Source organism: Drosophila obscura, unplaced genomic scaffold, assembly GCF_018151105.1.
Source record: "Drosophila obscura isolate BZ-5 IFL unplaced genomic scaffold, ASM1815110v1 contig_192, whole genome shotgun sequence".
NCBI classification, from domain to species: Eukaryota; Metazoa; Arthropoda; class Insecta; order Diptera; family Drosophilidae; genus Drosophila; species Drosophila obscura.
In genome coordinates this window covers 4,210,234-4,228,472 of record NW_024542781.1, presented here as the reverse complement: position 1 = coordinate 4,228,472, position 18,239 = coordinate 4,210,234, and the positions used below count along the sequence as shown (strand labels likewise).

The following is an 18,239-nucleotide window of genomic DNA, read 5'->3' as shown; positions in this document are numbered from 1 at the left end:
CTCTTGTCTCTGTCTGATATCGGTTCGCATTGATAGAACAGGTAGGTGGGTAGGGTAGGGTAGGTGTGTTTGCGGTAAGAACACTTTCGGCCATAAATCACTGATTGCCCGCTTGTGGGGGGGTGGGGGCCATCAAACCCGATCCATAGCCCGAGGCAGGGCCGGGGCACGATAACTGGCCAAAGTATCTTGGTCTGTTTATCGCATTTATGTGCATTTGGAATTGGTCAAAGTATTTCTGTTTTTATTTATACGAGAATTTCGGTGTGGTGTGTCACAAACACACAAAACATGACCAAATTTTTGGGCGTGAACGCCACACAAACACACACAGAGAGAGAAAGAGAGAGACTGAGGGAGAGAGGAGAGAACTGGCAACAACAACATGGCTCAAAAAGCAGGCGACGTCGTCGTCGTCCGGCCTGACAGCGCACATAAATCTCTGTAACATGACACTTTTGGCAATGGAAATAAAATATGGCAAGCGGCGCACCAAAATGTCGCACCACAGCGCTGGATCTTTGCTCCGTTTTTTGTTTTTTTTTGGCACTCTGCGCGGTTTGGGCCCCACGTGGCCCACTGTGCCATGCGACACTCGGCCCAGTACTGCATTCAGCTAATTACAAATGAAATTACAATGGTCTGCCCGTCCGTCCGTCCGTCCGTCCGTTCGTCCGACCCCCAATCCCCCATTCCGATCCTCCGATCCTCTGCTGCTTTTTCTGCTTGCTGGTTGCTGGTTGCTCCTGCTCCTGCTCCCGGCCAAGTGTCACTTGCTGCTGTCATTTTCGTTTCGTTTTCATGTGTCACTTGGCGCGCCTGCGCACGCGTCCCAGCCAGCCCCGCAGCCCCGCAGCACAGGCCCCGTCCTTGTAATAAAGCAAAACGGCTGAGCATGCGCGCAAGTCGCTCAGCAGCAACAGCAACTACAAGAGCAGAAACAGCCAACAGCCAACAACAGCCAACAACAACAACAACAACAATGGCTCAACGGCAACCGGCTAAAGCCGCTGCTGCCTCTGTCAGATTTTGTGAGTGTCACTTGGGCTGCTTTGTTGGGGACCTGGGTCCGAGACTTGGGTGTTATCTGTCCCGTCGACCGTCTTCAGTTTCGCTGCGGTTGCATCTCGGGCCCAGAGACCATGTCTCCTCTGGCTATGACTGTGGCTCTGACTGCGGCTCTGGCTGTGAATTCCTGGCTCACGAAACACGCAAAATCTTCGCGTCTGCGTATAAAACTGTTAACTAACTCAATTTTGTAGCTGTCAGTGGCTCTCCTCTCCTCTCCTCTGCTGCCCTTACAGATGTTGCAGAGTTCAGCATGGGTTAATGAGTTGTTGCCGTTGCCGCTGCCGCTGCCATTGCCATGGCCGGCGTGCCGCTTACATATGTCACAACAAATTGCTAACCGTTCGTTCGGCCTGGCCTGATCTGATCCAAAAGCGAATCTCTGGCCCCCACTCTCCTCGCTGCGAGAGTGGAGGAGAGCTGCGCCAGATCGTAGTCTGACGAATGCAGAGCGGGCCCATACCATCTAGAGTTACATTCTTGGATTCTCTTGGACCTCCCCCCTGTAGCCAGCCCCCTCCTGACAGGCGCGTGTGACACGGAGCGGACTCACGGATGCACGCGCACATGTCTGTCACAGAAATGTCACTTAGAGTTGCAAACGCCGCGGACGCATAGCAATTTCATAACTCTGAGGGCAGCTCGAGGGAGGTGTGGCGACACAGGGGCCACACTTGACATTGGCAGAGTCCAACACTTGGTATTCGCAGCGCGTTGAGGAAGCAGCTAAGTGATCTACTACGCTGCAGAGGATCATCTGGCAGTCCCGCCTCGGACTCGGACTCGGACTATGACGGCCTGCGGAGGAAGCGGACGGACGGACGCGGGGTTGACAATTCAATCATCGAAAGCTCTTGCCCGCCAAGGGCCTGGCTGCCCACTGGGCGCCACTTCAGCTGGAACTGCTGGACGAGCTGTATAGAAAATAGTTTTCTCCATGTTGCAGCTACGAGACTTTTCCCCTTTTATTTTCATTCTTTTGTTTGTTCGTGACACTTGGCAGGGCGTGCTCGCTGGACTGGATGGGCTGGAGTGGGGGGAGGCATTTGCAACAGCAACAACAGCGCTGACAATGGCAACAATTGCAGCCACAACAGTAACATGGGAGCCGGGCGCACCACGCGGTAATTCTGCCATGAAAGAGTTTCCCACACGCATACACTCATGAAGAGACACACAGATACACGAGTATAGTATGTGTGTGTGTTTGTGTCTGTGTGCAAGCAAACAAAACTTGGGGCCATAAATTTGCAACGGATCACATAAATCACATTCAAGTGAAGCTTAACACACGCGCCCAAGTAGAAGACAGACAGACACACACACACATACAGTCTCATGCTCCTTCATGCAACGCCCTGCCATTTGGTGTGTATGTGCGAAAAAGACACATTTAGGAGCTTGACAAGGAGACCAAACAATATAATGAGAATTTCCAGGGTGCCAAGTGCCACACGGGGTCAGAAGGATACATTTCTTATTCGGAGAAAAGGTGGAATAGTCCATGAACATATTTAGAACATTCGAGTGCAGGTTTCAGAACTTCCGACGGGACATTGGGGGCAGTAAGGTTCGGGAACCAACACTGAAAAGCCATCCAAGTATTATTATATATCTCATTAAATGATGAATGATGAATGCCAAATAGTATCCATACAATGCATAACATTTAAAGAAAGAAACAAAGAAAAATTCTATGGAATATATTTACCAATAACATCCCAATTATATGTACATATATCTGGGTATTTACTAAACCGATTAAATGACTATTTAAGAAGCCATTCCCTAGCAAGCATTGGTGCCCCCACAGCTGAGTAAAACTTTCGGGGCAAATTAACTGAACGGTTAAGGCAACAATTGCAAATTGGAAACAAATTCACAGATCATAAACTGAGCGAGCAACGAGCAACAGCCAAAGGTGGAGCAGTACCATTTCCAGCTTCAGCTTCAGCTCCAGCTCCACTCTCGTCTTCCCCTTTCAACTCGGAGCATCATTTCATTTGAAGAACTTTGCCATTTGAACTTGACATTTAGCACACGGTTCCGGGGGCTTCTTTGGAAAACAATTGCAGGGCAGGCCAAACCAGCACAGAGCGAAACGGAGAGAGAGAGAGAGAGAGAGAGGGTTAGAGAGAGACATAGAAACAGACAGCAATGCACTTTTGGCATTCCTCGACTCGACTCGAGTCGACTCGACTGCCATGGAATTCCAGAGCGCACCCAAACAGCAGCAACAAGACGGAAACAGTTACAGCAGAAGTGGAAGAGAAGGGATGAAGCCACGCAGCCCAACCCTCTGCTTGGTGAGTGGGTAAGGGTGAGAAGGAGAGAGAGAGAGGTGTGACAGAGGGTGAGTCGGGAGATGGGGATGGGGATGGAGGCCCACTCAGACGGTCGGCCATTGCAGCACCTGTCGGCCATCTCGTGCCGTGCAGCAGCGTCTCGGCCGCAGTCGACGTCGCGTGTTTGTCGCTTTATTTGCTTGCCGGATTTTGCGCCATTAACAATATGGTTTGGTCCGCAGTGGTTCGCCCTCGTTCTGGGAGGAGGAAATGAGGCACAACCGTCATGTGTGGGCGTGTAGCGGCAAGGGCATGGGCATGGGCATGGGCATGGTCACGGTCATTGGCAGGCGCAGAGAGTGCGGCGCCGTTGATTTGCTTATAAATTAACCCATTGGCGAAATGAAAATATTGTCTGTTAATTGATCAATGTGTATGCAACGGGAGTGTGGCTGGCGCTGCTCCTGCTGCTGCTGCTGCCGCTGCTGCTGGCCTTTTGTGCCCATTTGCATGCTCGTGCGGCCTGCGTTGGTGTGGGCGTAATGCAGCTAAAATTTAATTAGATTCCATATTTGTTGTTGCACGAGTAGTTGTAGCCGGGGCATGCACCAAATGCGCACAGTTTAGGCTTTATCATCTACTATGGGTCAGGTCGGGTGGGGTGGGGTGGGGTTGGGTTCTCCACTGCACACACACAGCCGTACTTTATGTGGTACGTGCAAATTTATTGTTATTGAAATACAATTGCAAAATTAACTGTCAAAGTGTGCGACCCATCGTCAATGCACTCGCAGTCAGTCCCCGTCCCCGTCCCCCCGTCGCATGCCATATGTTTCCACCCCACCCATTCGGCAGAGTGGGGTGCGTGTGGAAGGTATTCAAATTGAACCCTTAGCACTAAGGATTAGCATGGCCATGGTTAAAGCTTCTCCCATCGAGCATGGAATAGCTCCAACTTAATGGTACGAATTATTGTTGAGGCAAAATCAATCGCATCTGGGCTGAGCATCAGATTTGATGGCTCACCGCAAGAAAATACTTTAAATTCCTAATTTTCCACTGCTAAATTCCATTTCCATCCCAGAACCACTTTTCTTTGAGCCATGATCAATGTTTTCCTGATGCAAAGTTTTGAGTATTATCGGGTTAGTGCTCGTACAACTAAAAGGGCCCAATGCCCTCAATCAGTGACCGAAACTCGCCCCTATTCGCTGGCACGGCCACACGGCTCCCACCCTCCGCACAGCCCCAGTCCCAGCCCCAGCCACAGTGCCCACCCTCTCGACTGTTTGCGCTAAACGAGCTTTGCATATTTACTGTACTGCCAGCAGACATTTTACGATATATTGAGAATTATTTGCAATATATTTTGCAACGGGCAACAGCAGCAGCAACAAGGACGACAAATGTTCCACCGACAGCAACACCAACAGCAACACCAACAGCAACAGCAGCAGCAGCAACAACAAGTGCACTGTTCGGTGGAAATGTGGAAATGCAGGCAGGGAAAGCTTCTAATTCCGGCACTGAAACCATAAGTCTTTGTCGCATTGTACACACACCAACACACAGTGCCACACACACACACACACATACAAACTGTGGCAGACACTGTGTGCTGAACTCTACTCTTCTTGTCCTGGGTAAGGGTGAGGCATTTCAGCAACTACTCCGTGGCTAGGCTAGGAGAGGGAGGGACCTGAGAGACCTAGGCCTGGGACTGAATCGGAATAGAAGTCTGAAGTTGGACCAATAATTTAGGTTTCGATACACAAGTTTCGCATATAAATTCGAAACTTATTTTTCTGTTTTCCAAGATTTTGTTTAATTTACGTAAATTTGCATAAGATACAATTGCACACCCTTACCCTTACCCTTACCCTTACCCTCACCCAGCCAGCTCTGTCCCCTCTCCAGTGCCACAGTCTTGAAGTCTGTAAATTTGGGCGAGAATTGAGCCAAAGTTCAGAGGCAACAACAGCAGCAGCAGCAGCAGCAGTAGAGTAAGAGGCAGCCCGAAAGAGGAGCACACAATTTTTTTGTGCAGATTTTATTGCCAGGGCCTGGTCCCGGACTAAATTTGAATTCAGCTCAAATTGAAAGTTTCCAAACGCGCACACACAGATACTCTCCCAATACACACACAGGCTGGCACGCACACACGCAGAGGGACACGGACACAGACACAGACACGGACACCCATATTTATGCGTTTTCGAATGCAGCTCAACTCAGCTTTAATTTAAATGGATTTCTCCGCCGGCATTCCCTGTTTCTGTCCCTGTCCCTGTCCCTGTCCGGCCCAGGCAGACATATGGCAGCATTTGCCATTCCAGCTTGGGGTTGGCCGGGGCTGGCGGGGGTTGACCGGAATGGATGGGAGGTCGGACTCCATGCATGGCGACTCCACTGACTGCTGAGGATTGATTGTGCTTGTTGATATTTTGTCAAATAACGCAAATAAATACACAATTACACACTCAAGTGAGTCCAGGGGAGGCAACCCTCGCCCAGGGGGTGGCTGGGGGAGTCATGGGGTTAAACCGAGCATGGACGTGCTCTCTGTGTGTTATCCTCGTTTAAAGGATTTTCATTTGTTTAAATGTGCTTTATCGAAAATGGCCAAAAGGCCGCTGGTCATTGCTGTTCCCGTTGGATGTTGCTGTTGTTGTTGTTGTTGTTGTTGTTGTTGTTGCTGCCAGATCCTGCCCCTTGTACTCACGTGAAATATATCCTCAATGCACAGTGGATGGAAAGCGGTAAAGATGCGATGCGATGACATCGTTTACGAAAATTCCTATACAACAATTAAGGGGCGTTCCGTTAAGCTAAGCTAATGCAAGTTTCCTAGCTACAAAAAAAAATTTAAAAATCTTCAAGATCTTTAAAAAATTCTGCGAAGGTTGAATTTTTTCTTATCTGAATAAAGAAATAATTAATAATAATAATAATTAGTAATAATTAATAAATAATTAATAAATCGATTCGAATATTGAAAATCTTTCTTTTGATGGATTTCAGTATGTGGCTTCTATGCTCTTGAGCCACTGGGGCGGGGCATCTTCTTATCAGTTCAACGGAACAAAAGCAGTCAATGGGGTTAGACATTCACCCACTGTGCAACTACATATCTGCCAGAAGCTTTGCAAATCGGCCCACTGTCTCCCGACTTTTGACTTTGTCATTGTTTGTTTCTGCCTTTGCCTTGGGTGTTGCTGTTGTTGGGTTTGGTTTTTTTCGCCGCACGCCCGTAAATTCCAATGTAAAATGTTGCATTTATCTTGTAAAAATAATAAATCCGGGCAAGGGACTTTACTCTCTCACGCTTGGCAGCACAGAGAGTAACAGATTGGGATGGGCTCGGGATGCCTCCGTTGAGGGGTGCAGGCGAAAGGGTTCTGGATGGGATTGGATCGGGGATCTGTATTGGAGTTGGAGTCAGGGTTTTGGGTTGTTTTCGGCCATTGTTAATGGCCAAATGGGTAAAGAGACGTAAATTTGGCTAATTTTATTAACCGTCAATCGGGCAAGAACAATTCTGGGCTTTGGGCAGCGATGGGGGGGGATGTGGCAGCAGATGAGGGCGCGGAAGTAGTTGTAGCTACAAAAAATTAGACAACACGCAGCCATTAATTTTATTTATTTATTGTCTGCCGCTTTCATTGGTGCGCATTTATTCCAATTCGAAAATCCCGAACTGTTGTGCGATAAATTGAGTCAAATGCGAAAATTGTGTTGCTGCATTTCCACTGCATTCCGCTCACTCACACAGATACAGATACAGACACGGACACAGACAGAGGATTTTCATTATAAAATATTGTTCTGGGAAGGCATGCGGTGGGGGTGTTAGTGGGGGGGGATGGGTCGAGAGCCAGGCGACAGTCGCAAAAGAGTTTGCAATTTATTTAAAAATAAAAGTACGAGTATCTAAGAGCATGACAAATACGAGTAGTGTGAGAAATGTTTTTGCGCACTGCAGTAGTAACCGCCACCCGCCCTGCCCAGCGCCTCTCAAACACGACATATGATGGGGCGCCTCTGATTTATTTGCATACAAAAGCGCAGCAGACACCCAGTAAAAAAAGCATTCCCCCCTCTGTTCCTGGCCTTGCGACAGAGCCAGAGCCAGATCCAGCGAGCGCTCCGCCCATTTTTGACGCCGACTTCTACGCGTCGATTGCCAACTGGGGACAGTGATGAGGGTAGGGCGTTAGTGGGGGATGCTGGCGGAGTTCATCCAAAATCAAAATCCAAAAATCAAAGTACGAGAGAATGTAAAGTAACCAGCATGGGAGATATCAAAAAATAAATATATAAACATACATAAATAGGAAAAGATACGGTACACATATGTAAATCTGAATCGAATAAGTTGTTCCAAAGCCAGGTAAAAATGTAACTAAAAACAAATTACGAAACGTTTCGGCAAAGACAAATTATAAATTGATTACCTTCAATAGATCTAATACAATGAAAACACATTGAAATCCGTACATGCAAATAATAAAGTTTCAAATCCATATCAAATCACATCCGAATCAGATTTGTTTAAATTGTTTTATCTAGCATCGAGCTGATGTCAGATTCAACAAAATATCTCTTCATTTCATCCCATTCAAAGTCGTCCTCCTGTTCGCTCAATTCATCATTTGGCAACATTTTGCCGAGCGTCAAGTTGCATTTAGTTGTTATTTATGCAAATTTTACATGCTTCAACTTTCTCGCCAAGTGCGTCGTGTCGTTTTCGATTATTTAAAACTTTGTACGGAATTTACTAGATTGCCGTGCCAGCAGGGGAATAGGGAGGGAATGGGACTGGGAATGGGAATAGGAGGGATCTCTTTTTTAATGCGCACACCTGACGCGCTTCAACGTCTTCCTCAGGCAGTTCCTTGGGACAGGAACAGGGATAGGGAGAGGGACGTGGACCAGGACTGGGAGCAGGATTAGGGTACTGTACTTGTCCAAGGCGTGCTCTCCGTGCATAATTTTGTGCGCTGCTGTTGAGCCAAATAAATTCCGGAGACGGCTAAAGTTATTAGATTAGCATTAGAGCGAAGGCGGGAACGGAGGGGGCGCGCCATTCCGGTGCTGAGCTTAGAATTATGATTTACCTGGGGTTATTTACATGCATATAAAGGAAGACCCAGAACAGCCTCAAATTGTGCAAATTTATGAAAAAGTTAACTCACTTTGAGGCGAGTCATGTGGCTTTTACGAGCATAGTTCCTCAAGGAAAAACAGCACAGCAGCTTCAGCTTCGCCCGCGGTTACAGCTTTCGCAAACGTTTTAATTTCTTTAATTTTAAACAAAAAGTGGAAGTTTTCAGAAACACATACACATACATTTATAAAACATTTATACCGCCTGAATTTTGATTCTTTTTATGCTCTTTACTCTTGATTTTAAAGAATTTTTACTTCACTCATTTATCCTGTTACGTCTTGGAATTATTTAATTTCTTAAATTCATATATAAATTATTCAACTGTATTTTAATCAGCATTTTATTTCCTAATTAAATGCTTATCTATTTTTTGTTTTCGTACTACTTACATACATATGTTTATTTTTTTAACCATTTTATTTGTTTTTATATATTAAATATTATTTTATATTATTTATATTCTATTATTTATTAGTTGTTTTATTTCATGCAACTGAACTAACATTTGAGGCATTTTCCCGATCACCAAACTCCCGATTAAACCCAATATTTCTCCTTCTGCTTTCCAGGTAAGAGATACTCAGAATCTCTTGCGGGCTCTCTTCTACCAGACTGGCTAGGTAAGTCGACGTTTTGTTCTATTTTGTGTATCCTTAGCTTATAGTTTCACCTATGATTTATTTTCGATTTTTATGAGAATATAATTTTTGTATTTTGCCATTTTTCGTTCCACATTTCTTATGCGTTGCAAAGCCATTTTATAATTTGTGAAAAGTCTCTTTTGATTTTGAGAATGCCAAATCCCCACCCCAGCCATCTTTCTGAGATCTACACCAGCAACACACGAAACTCTACCCATTCCTCTGCTCCCCTGATCCTCTGATCCAAGTCTCCAAGCTGTCCCGCTCTCCAAAATACCATCCAACCAACCAACCAACCAACCAACCAACAAACCAACCAACAATCCAGTCGATTTGAATTAAATCGAACCGAGCTTCTTTGAATTTTGTGTTGATTTTTGCGTTTGGTTGTTGTTGCTGCTGTTGATGTTGCCACATCATCATCACCATCATCATCATGATCATCATTTGTCTTCGTTTTGTGTCAGTCAAGGAAGCGCCTCCGCCCCTGCAAGAGTTCGAGAGGTAAAGCCAATTCAAATTCCAATAAATCTTTGTAAGTTTGTGTTGTGTGCATAAATACTCCCCCATACTCGTAAATACCTCCCAATATACTCTTAGAACCTACTCAATGTACATACATACATACATATCAATGTTTCTGTGAGCGTTCAGCATGTGCATGCCCCCCAATAGTCCCTGCCCTGCCTAGGCGCTGGCCAAATAAACTAAAGCATTCTGTTCCTGTACATACCAACATACATATATTCGTACTCCTACTTCTACTCGTACTCGTAATATGTGAAATTATCAGCTCGTAAAATTTGCCCAAAATAATTGCCAATTATTCAGTTTGTCAACTCGGAGCGAACACACACACACATGCTAGTATAACACCAGACACACAAACACACACACATACCAGAAAATACACACGATTCCAGTGAAAGGCTTTCTTCGGGGCACAATTAAAAAGCGAGCCAGCCAGCCACCCACCCACCGCACCACCCAGCGCGGAGAAAAAGCCCGGGAAAAGTATCACTTGGCACGCAAAGAAAATCAGCGAGAAAATTGGTGATGCCCGCCTGCGAATTTCACAAAGCGTATCATTTTGTTAGCAATTTTTCAGCATGTTGCACTTGACAGGAATCGCCCCGGGGCACGCCAGTCCGTCCATATGCCACTGCAGCAGAGCGGCAGCTAGGCAGCTCGGCATTACAGTAGTGCCTCCCGACACACGACCAATTAAACACACATTTAATTTACTTTTGTTTGCCATGCCCGCTTAGGCACTTGAATTGTTGTTAATTCCTGTTTTTAGTTATGTTAACCAAACACTCGACTGCCAGGAGTGTCAGACACCAAGGGGCAGATACAAAGAGCCAATGGGTACACATACATACATATGTATATGCAATCTCTGCAGTTTCCTATATGTTTATTGGCAATTTATACAATCGTATAAATTACCAGTACAAACATAAACAAAACTTCCTTCCACCGAATGCCATTTTCCAATCGTAATCAATTCTTGTGCGTTGCCTGTGTATGTGTCTATAAAAAAGGGACCAGGGAGAGGGCTACGAACTAAAGAGTCCTGTCGCCGACAGTGACAGTCGTCGAGCCAGCTCCAAGGCAGTATCCGTATCCGTATCCTCCTGCCCCCCGAAAGTGCTGTACGCATAAATATTTATCTGAAATGTGGAATGTGGAAATCTTCAACTGCAGAAAACGTAAAATCCATTAGAAAATTAATAAAGTCTATGGAGGGAAATGTATTCCTATGAATGCGGTTTCCATTCTCCCCTTCCAATCTCTGTTTCCCGTCCCCCCCACCCCATTGGCTCATTTTTTGTCATGTACACAAATTTGTGGCTGTTTTTTGAGGGGCAAATGTATATAATGCCGACGCTAATAGAATGAAATAATCCCATTGATTATAATAATGTTTCTTTGTCTGTAGTGCTTCGCTTGTGGGAGGCGTTTTAGCAGTTGTTGTTGCTGTTGCTGGGCTCTTAAGGATAATCCATTAGTCGGTCCCAGATGTTGCATGGGATGGGAGGGACATGGATGTTTTTCAAATGTCAACAGAAATAAGTAGAAATAGCTATTGAGTGGCTTCTAATTGTTTCGAATGAGATATGTATTTATTCCAGTCATATTTTTCTTATTATTCTTAGATTTTGATGTATTTGATATCATATTATATCGCTCTGTAAATACTATATGCTCTTTATGTGAGGCATAATCGTAGTTACATATATTTTTAATTTTTAAGCTCAGTAATTAGTATAAATATACACATACATATATGTAATACTGTCTTTCGGGGCTATAAAATTACGAGTTATTTTGTTAAAGATAATTATCCACTCTACTGAATAACATAACTTGTTCACACGATATTTACATGGCATACGTACATACATATGTATGTATGTATGTATACATATACAAATGCATGTAAATTCTCCCCTTTGGCTGGCACTTTGATCGCTCTGTTTGCCAGATGTTTGCACACTCTTCGGTGGAGTTCTCTTCATTATCATGCGGATTGGGTCTATTTATAAGTGGAAGAGCTTGAATGGAGCGAATGTCTCGACGAGATCGCCGCGACGGCGCCCCCGTCCCTGCTCTCCCCTCTACCCATCAGCCCCACTCTCCCACACAGACAGAGAGAGAGACAGACGGATAGCGAATGGCACGCCATTCACAAGACTCGTAATAACATAATAATGTGCAATAAAGTATCTTAATTTGTTGAATTGTTGATAAACTTTGGCGCCACTTTGCAGATAAACATGAAACAAAGCAATTGGAGAGCCGTTCCATTTGGTAGAATTACCATTCGGTAATTGTGAATGGGCATTGGCCCACATTTTCGATATATCCGGAATACTTGTGGAACTGCTCTCCTCTCCTTTGTTTCACCTGACAATCGCCAACTTTTCCTTACCTTTCCCTACCTTTCCGGTATTTCTCTTCCAACTTTATTCCATGGAAATTATCAGTTTTCTTGACTTTCGACACGAGCAGGTGACCCAGGGCCAATGGCCAATGGCACGCAGACAGGAACAAATTCCAACTGCAACAAGTTGAATTATCTGCAAGTATCCGCACTCGAACACCCACGCGTATTCACATGTGTGTGCGTGTGTCCCTATCTGGTCGTTGTCCGTGTCCGTTTAATTTCCCCTTCGGGAGGGACTCTGCAAATTAGTTAATTGGCGGACAGTTCACTTTGAACTGCTCTCGCTGGCTGCAACTTACTTGCCCCGTATCTCTGAGAGGCAAAGATTACCCACTCCCACTCCCACGCCTCATCATATCATACCCTTCCCTCAGTAGAGCATTCTGGATTCCCCATTGACCATAAATAATGATTATTTAATATTAATAACTTATTCATTCAATGTCGCTGAACTTCGCAGTTTGATTGATGGCCAACGAATTCGAAAAACAATTTTAATAAGTAAACAACTTGGCATCTACCGAAATGTGAACACAGCAATGAATGTTCCTCTTCCATTCTGCCGCTCTGCCACTCCATTCGCACGCAATTAAAACACTCGCCCTGCCACTGCCACTGACTCCGGCTCCGGCTCAGGCTCTGCCAGGTGAACGGGAAACAGGCTTATCCGGGGGCTGGATAGCCTTTATTGATTTTTGTAGGCCATTAGATTTTGCACAGTTACCCATATTTTCCGCCATTTGCCAGGGCGGCTGGGAGATCCACTCCCCCTTGAAAGGACCCACACCCACACCCCCACCCACTCTCATCTGCCATCTCCCATCTCCCCATTGCCGAAAGCAATGTGGCAGATACTTTGCTTCTTCTTTTGCCAGCTCAGCAGATGAATGCGTATAATTTTCGGTTTGATTTATGGCCACTGACCCCGCTCCGGGCCACCTTAAGCGCACACATGGCCGGAGCGGAGCCACCCGCGCGCCCGGTGGCTGCCAACCTCAGATTTGTAACGGCTTCTGGATGGGCGGAGGGGGAGGACGATCCTGATGCTGGCTTGTCCTTTTATCGCTCCGAATGCTAAACGCAGGCAATCCATTTCCCCGCTCCTTGACTCCCATTTCCCACTCGCCTCTGCCGTTGGCTGTGGCTCTGCTCTGGATTTGGGGCGGGCTTTATTACATTAGGCGTTCGTAAAATAAAAATTGTGCCACTTTCTCAAAAACACGCACACAACAACAACTGCCGCAGCACAATAAGTGGGTGTGTGTGTGTGTGTGTATGCCTCTTCCTGCCCCGGACATCAACCTGCTGCGGCAAACTGCCGGAAAAAGGGAGCCCAAATGTGCTTGGCTGTACGCTTTTGTTGTGAGCGAGTCCTTGCCGCTTTTGCTTACATAATCAGTCATGTTATCCTTGTTTCGCACGGCATACACCCGCACACTGACACAGTGCCATACACACATATGTACGTATGTATAAACAGGGAGACAGAGCCATAGGCATAGAAAAAATTATTTATTTATGTCGCTGCCCTCATGCAGAAATATCTCTTTTATATTTCCATTGCGTGCGGGCTCGGGCTCCGAGGGTGCAAAGAGAGTGTGCCTGGGTTAAAAATCGGTTATCAAATGGGGAAAAAACTGGAAAGAACTTGTCTAGGAATGTGTCAGCATGCATACATGTTGAATTGCTTTCGAATCGCTCCTCAAATAAAACCAATACCGACCATCAAACTCGATTTTAGTTTCGCTTCATAGATGGTGAAATATGATCCATTCGCATTTAAGTAAGTCACCCTTGGAGCCTTCCTTCCATTCAAGGGATGGCAGCCATAACTACTGCATAGCCATCTCCCTCTAGCACATCGGAAACTATATGTCCTATGGGGTTGAACACTAGAAGAGGTCTATGGCACAGATTCCTGAGAAGATTTCTATGCAGAGTTATTTTCAAATTGATTCCATTTGGAAAAGCCATTACCAAAAGTAAAACTGATGGCTTAAAAGTTTAAACCGAGAGTATTCGAGTATCCATGGGTTCCAAGAGTTTATCCTCCTTTAATAATACATTGTTGAGTAATCACGATAGATGCGATGCTTGATCTTATATCCGATATATATCCGCTCCACAGACCCAGTTAACCCGCTTAGAAAATCGCCCATTTCTTTCACTCTTCCGTATTGTCCTTCTGGCTCAGCTGCTCTCTGTCGCATTAACCATTGGACTCCTTCCCTCCCCTCTCCGTGGGCCCGGTCAACAACAACACTGGGTTCTTGGCTTTCCGCGCCGCATTCCATTCCTCTTGCCATTGATAAATGGCATTTTACTCCGAGTTTGTTGATTTTATTGCTCTCCGACTCGACTTCTTCTTCCTGCTCTTCTACTGCCACTTTGCTCTTGCGCTTCTCGCACTGCTTTTAGCCGTTTTGTCCTTTCGCAGTCGCCGTCGCAGTCGCAGTCTCAGCCCGCTTCGCCGACGGCGAAATGTTTGCTTGTTTCCACTTGCCTGGATCCGGCTTTCTCTCGCCTCTCTCGGCTCGGAGTTCCTTTTTTTCTGCTTGCTCGACGGAATCTGGGCTATTTATTCACCCAATTTCTATTTTTTTGTTGTTCCTTTCGCTCCGCACATTTATCATTGTGCCTTCAGTCGCACACACACACTAACGCACACAAACACGTAGTTCCACCCACACAACTTATACACTTGCAGAAATTGCCCAGCTACAACTCTGCGATGCGACCTTCTTCCAAATACTTTTACTTGTGTTTTCCCTGCATCTACTATTTCAGGCCTTTGACATTTCCCATGGAGCATCATGTCTATAATCAACGATATTTTATTAATCATAATTGTCTTTATTGTTTCGTGTGTCTTTTGGGTGCCGCCGCCGTTAGGGGGAGAGGCATGCCAGATAGCTGAAACCCGAAGAGAGGTGCGGCAAATTCTCTATATAATGCTGACTTTTTGGGGTCTGATGGGTATCAATAGTTTTTATAGAAAAACTTTCAGAACATTTTCGAAAACGAAACAAATACGATCTGAGGGATCCCGTGGGTCCAATAAAAAATCTAAAATACAAAACATAAATAATAGGGAACCACAGCATGATACATATTTTATTTAATGACTTATTTATTAATTCACAAATTTCGTAAATTGTCGCCTCCCATCTTTCGCAGCTCGCAAAACTTTTCAGCAAACCTCATTGCAAATGCCCCGTGTGCTCCGCCCCAACGAACCCATAAACAACTCTCAGGTCGGAGCGGATTTGGGCAGAATGGTTTGGTTTGGCTATACGCACGTTGAGCCCCCCCATCCACCATCTGTCCGCTTGGTGATGACGCCCTCGTGCGTGTGGAGAGCCCGAAAATAGCTTCGAGGGCTTGGCCCGTTGCTGCTTATACAGTTTTTGGGTTTCTCTTCAGATTGCGGCGGCTGAAGGAGAAGGGTTAGAGACGCGCAGTGGCAAACGAGTTCATGCTCAGCCAGCCTGTTCCTCCAGCAGGGCCCTCTGTCGGCCAGCGGCGGCACCACGGCAGGACGGTAATGACGAGCTTTGGCTGAGCGCGAGCTTACGGGATCGGATCTGTTACACTGTGCAGCACAGCACTCGGATGTGACCACATCCTCTCACCGACACACACGCACACAGCCAAAGGCCAGACTCTGCGAAATTAAAATGCATCGCACGCCCCCACGCACGGGTGGAAAAACATTCGTTTTGATGAGGTGTCGACTGTAATTTAAATAACAGCGTTAACGAAAATCAAAAACTGAATGTCAATTCATGCAATCGCCGATTATATAATTGACTCGCCCCACACCCAAACACCCACCCACCCAGACGCACACTGGCAGAGCAGGCCACCGCCACCGCCTCCCAGTCCAGTCGAGCCTATTCCCAATGGAATGACCCATATAACGCTTTGCATGCCGTGAATGAAGGGGAGCGAGAGCAGATGAGTGCTTTATGGCTCGCAGCTTATGCAAAGAATCACTCGAGAGCGAACTCTCAAGTCGTTTCGCGGCTCTGTTCTCGAGTCGTTTTGCGTTCATAAATAAAATCGATGTGAGTTCGAGCTGCGCCGCTAGCAGGCAATAATAATAATAGAAGATATTGATTTGTTTTGTTTTGTTTTGTTCCGCGGCCGGACACTCTACAACAAAATGTGGCTTCCGCGCTGAGAAATGCGATAAGGATTAGTTTAAAAGTTAATAAAACATTGCAGAGTCGCTCTCGCACGCCACGCTCTCGCTCTCTCTTGCGCGCGAGTTATGGGGAGCGCGGCAAGTGCGATAAATTGTGGAGCCCTGCGGCACATAAACCATGTGGCGGGCTGCAGTTGAGTAATTCTCGTTATTTTGTGGCCAAGCCATTCCACGGAACATGCGCAAAAACCGAAACGAAGAAGCAGCAAAACGCGTCGCGCCGCGTGTGCTGAAAATTAAATATATTTATTGTATTTGTATTGTTTTTAGCCAAGAAAAACATTTACAATGCAAGTAAAAGTGAGACTATAAAGAAAACGGAGCAGAAACAAAAAACGAAATCGAAATCGGAAAAGCGCGCGTTCCGTTCCTTTCGTACAAATTTGTTGCTGAGTCGCCGGCACAGTGGGGCTGGGTGGGAACATTCGCACATAAATCGCGGCAGAAGACGTGCTTAATACTTTTAATGCGAATTCGTTGACATTTGCAAAACAGACCAAATGGTTTACGTCCGAGAATTGTAGTTGAGTTATTGTTAAATTATTGAGTTATTGTTGCTCGTAAATCGCACGCAAGTACACCGCGAGAAATGGTCAACGATTTTACAAAGCGGCACTGGAGCGTTTTGAATGAAACAAGACTGCTGACAAGTAAATTAAGCAGCGACGCGACCGATAATTAAGAAATAAATGCCTCGAATATTATTTGAAAACATTTATTAATTGCGCGACAGTGTCTGGTGTGCCGCAGCAGTGCGAGCGAGAGAGCTGCTCTCTGAACGGCTGATTTATTTCCCATAAGTCAAAGCGTGGGCCAGAGCGGGACGGCAACAGTGTTATTTGTCTTGCGGCAGCGCCATTATTCATTTGCCTCCCCATGCGCTCTCTTTCACTCGTGTGTGTTCATTTCTCACTTGGAGCGAGTGTATGTACGCTCTCTCTCTCTCGGCATTCACTCGCTCTCTCGCTCACTGTGATTTTAATGGCCGCTCTGAAGTGTTTATCGTTGGCACACAATATTCGCAAAGTGGCATTTCTTATGGCAATCGTCGTAGTCGTCGTCGTCGTCTCGGCCCTAATAACGCCGACGGCCAACAAACGCCCGCCCCCTTTTCACTCGCATTCGCTGTTTGGACTGTTTTCCTGTTGCTGCTGCTGCTGCTGCTGGTGCTGATGCACTGCACTTTTCTTTCCTCCGGCTCTCGGAGTTTTCTTTTCTTGCGTTTTTCTTGGCATCAGTTGAGAAACCGCGCCACAATTGGCAGAGCAAAGCGTCGTTGCCTCTTCCTCTGCATCTTCTTGGCAAAAAGAGTTGTTTTAAAAATTGTTTATGGCCGCGCTGCTGACGCTGTTCATTTTCCACGGCTACGAAGGGGGAAAACTCCTCATCTTCATTCTCATTCTCATTTTCCTCTTCTTCGTCGTCTGATTAATAGTTTTATTTATTTTTAGCGCTCATCTTCCAAGTCCAGGTCGTTTTTGTCGCTTTTGTTGTCGTCGCCGCCCGGATTTATGAGTCTTTATTAAAATGTTGTATTTCTCTTGTTCCCATCTTCTTTTTGCCGTCTCATTCTCGTTTTTTTTTAATTTTGTTTTCATTTTATCAGTTAAACAAAATTTTGTTTTTTATCACAATTTCCTGTCACATTCCCCTGATTTATTGGGCCCAGTATTTTATTTTTCGATGTTTTTCAAACTACGAGATCATCAAGGGTGAAGTTCTGTGGAAATACCAAACGGAGAGCGGAGTAAATAAATCTGTATGTGGAACTATTCTCGGGTCCCCGGGAAGTGTTAATTGATTCGAGAAAGAGTTTTATGGATCCCCAATTAGTCGATTTATGATATTGAACAGGCCATTTTAGTGCAGCAGTTCTCGATTTTGTAAGAGCTCAGTTAAAAGACAACCAATAAGAAAT

The 18,239-nt window shown here is 45.6% G+C and overlaps 1 protein-coding gene across 4 annotated transcripts in view; it reads left to right on the top strand.

The window, feature by feature from the left end:
- Positions 1-18,239, top strand: part of LOC111071080 (homeotic protein ultrabithorax) — an 85,293-nt gene that overhangs the window by 17,270 nt on the left and 49,784 nt on the right. For 3 of the 4 annotated variants that reach the window (XM_022362198.2, XM_022362197.2, XM_022362196.2), the window contains one exon: positions 9,093-9,143. The exons of the other annotated variant lie outside the window; for it this stretch is intronic. In XM_022362198.2, coding sequence (XP_022217890.1) covers positions 9,093-9,143 — 51 coding nt within the window. The remainder of the gene's footprint in view (positions 1-9,092; positions 9,144-18,239) is intronic. 4 annotated transcript variants of the gene reach the window in all.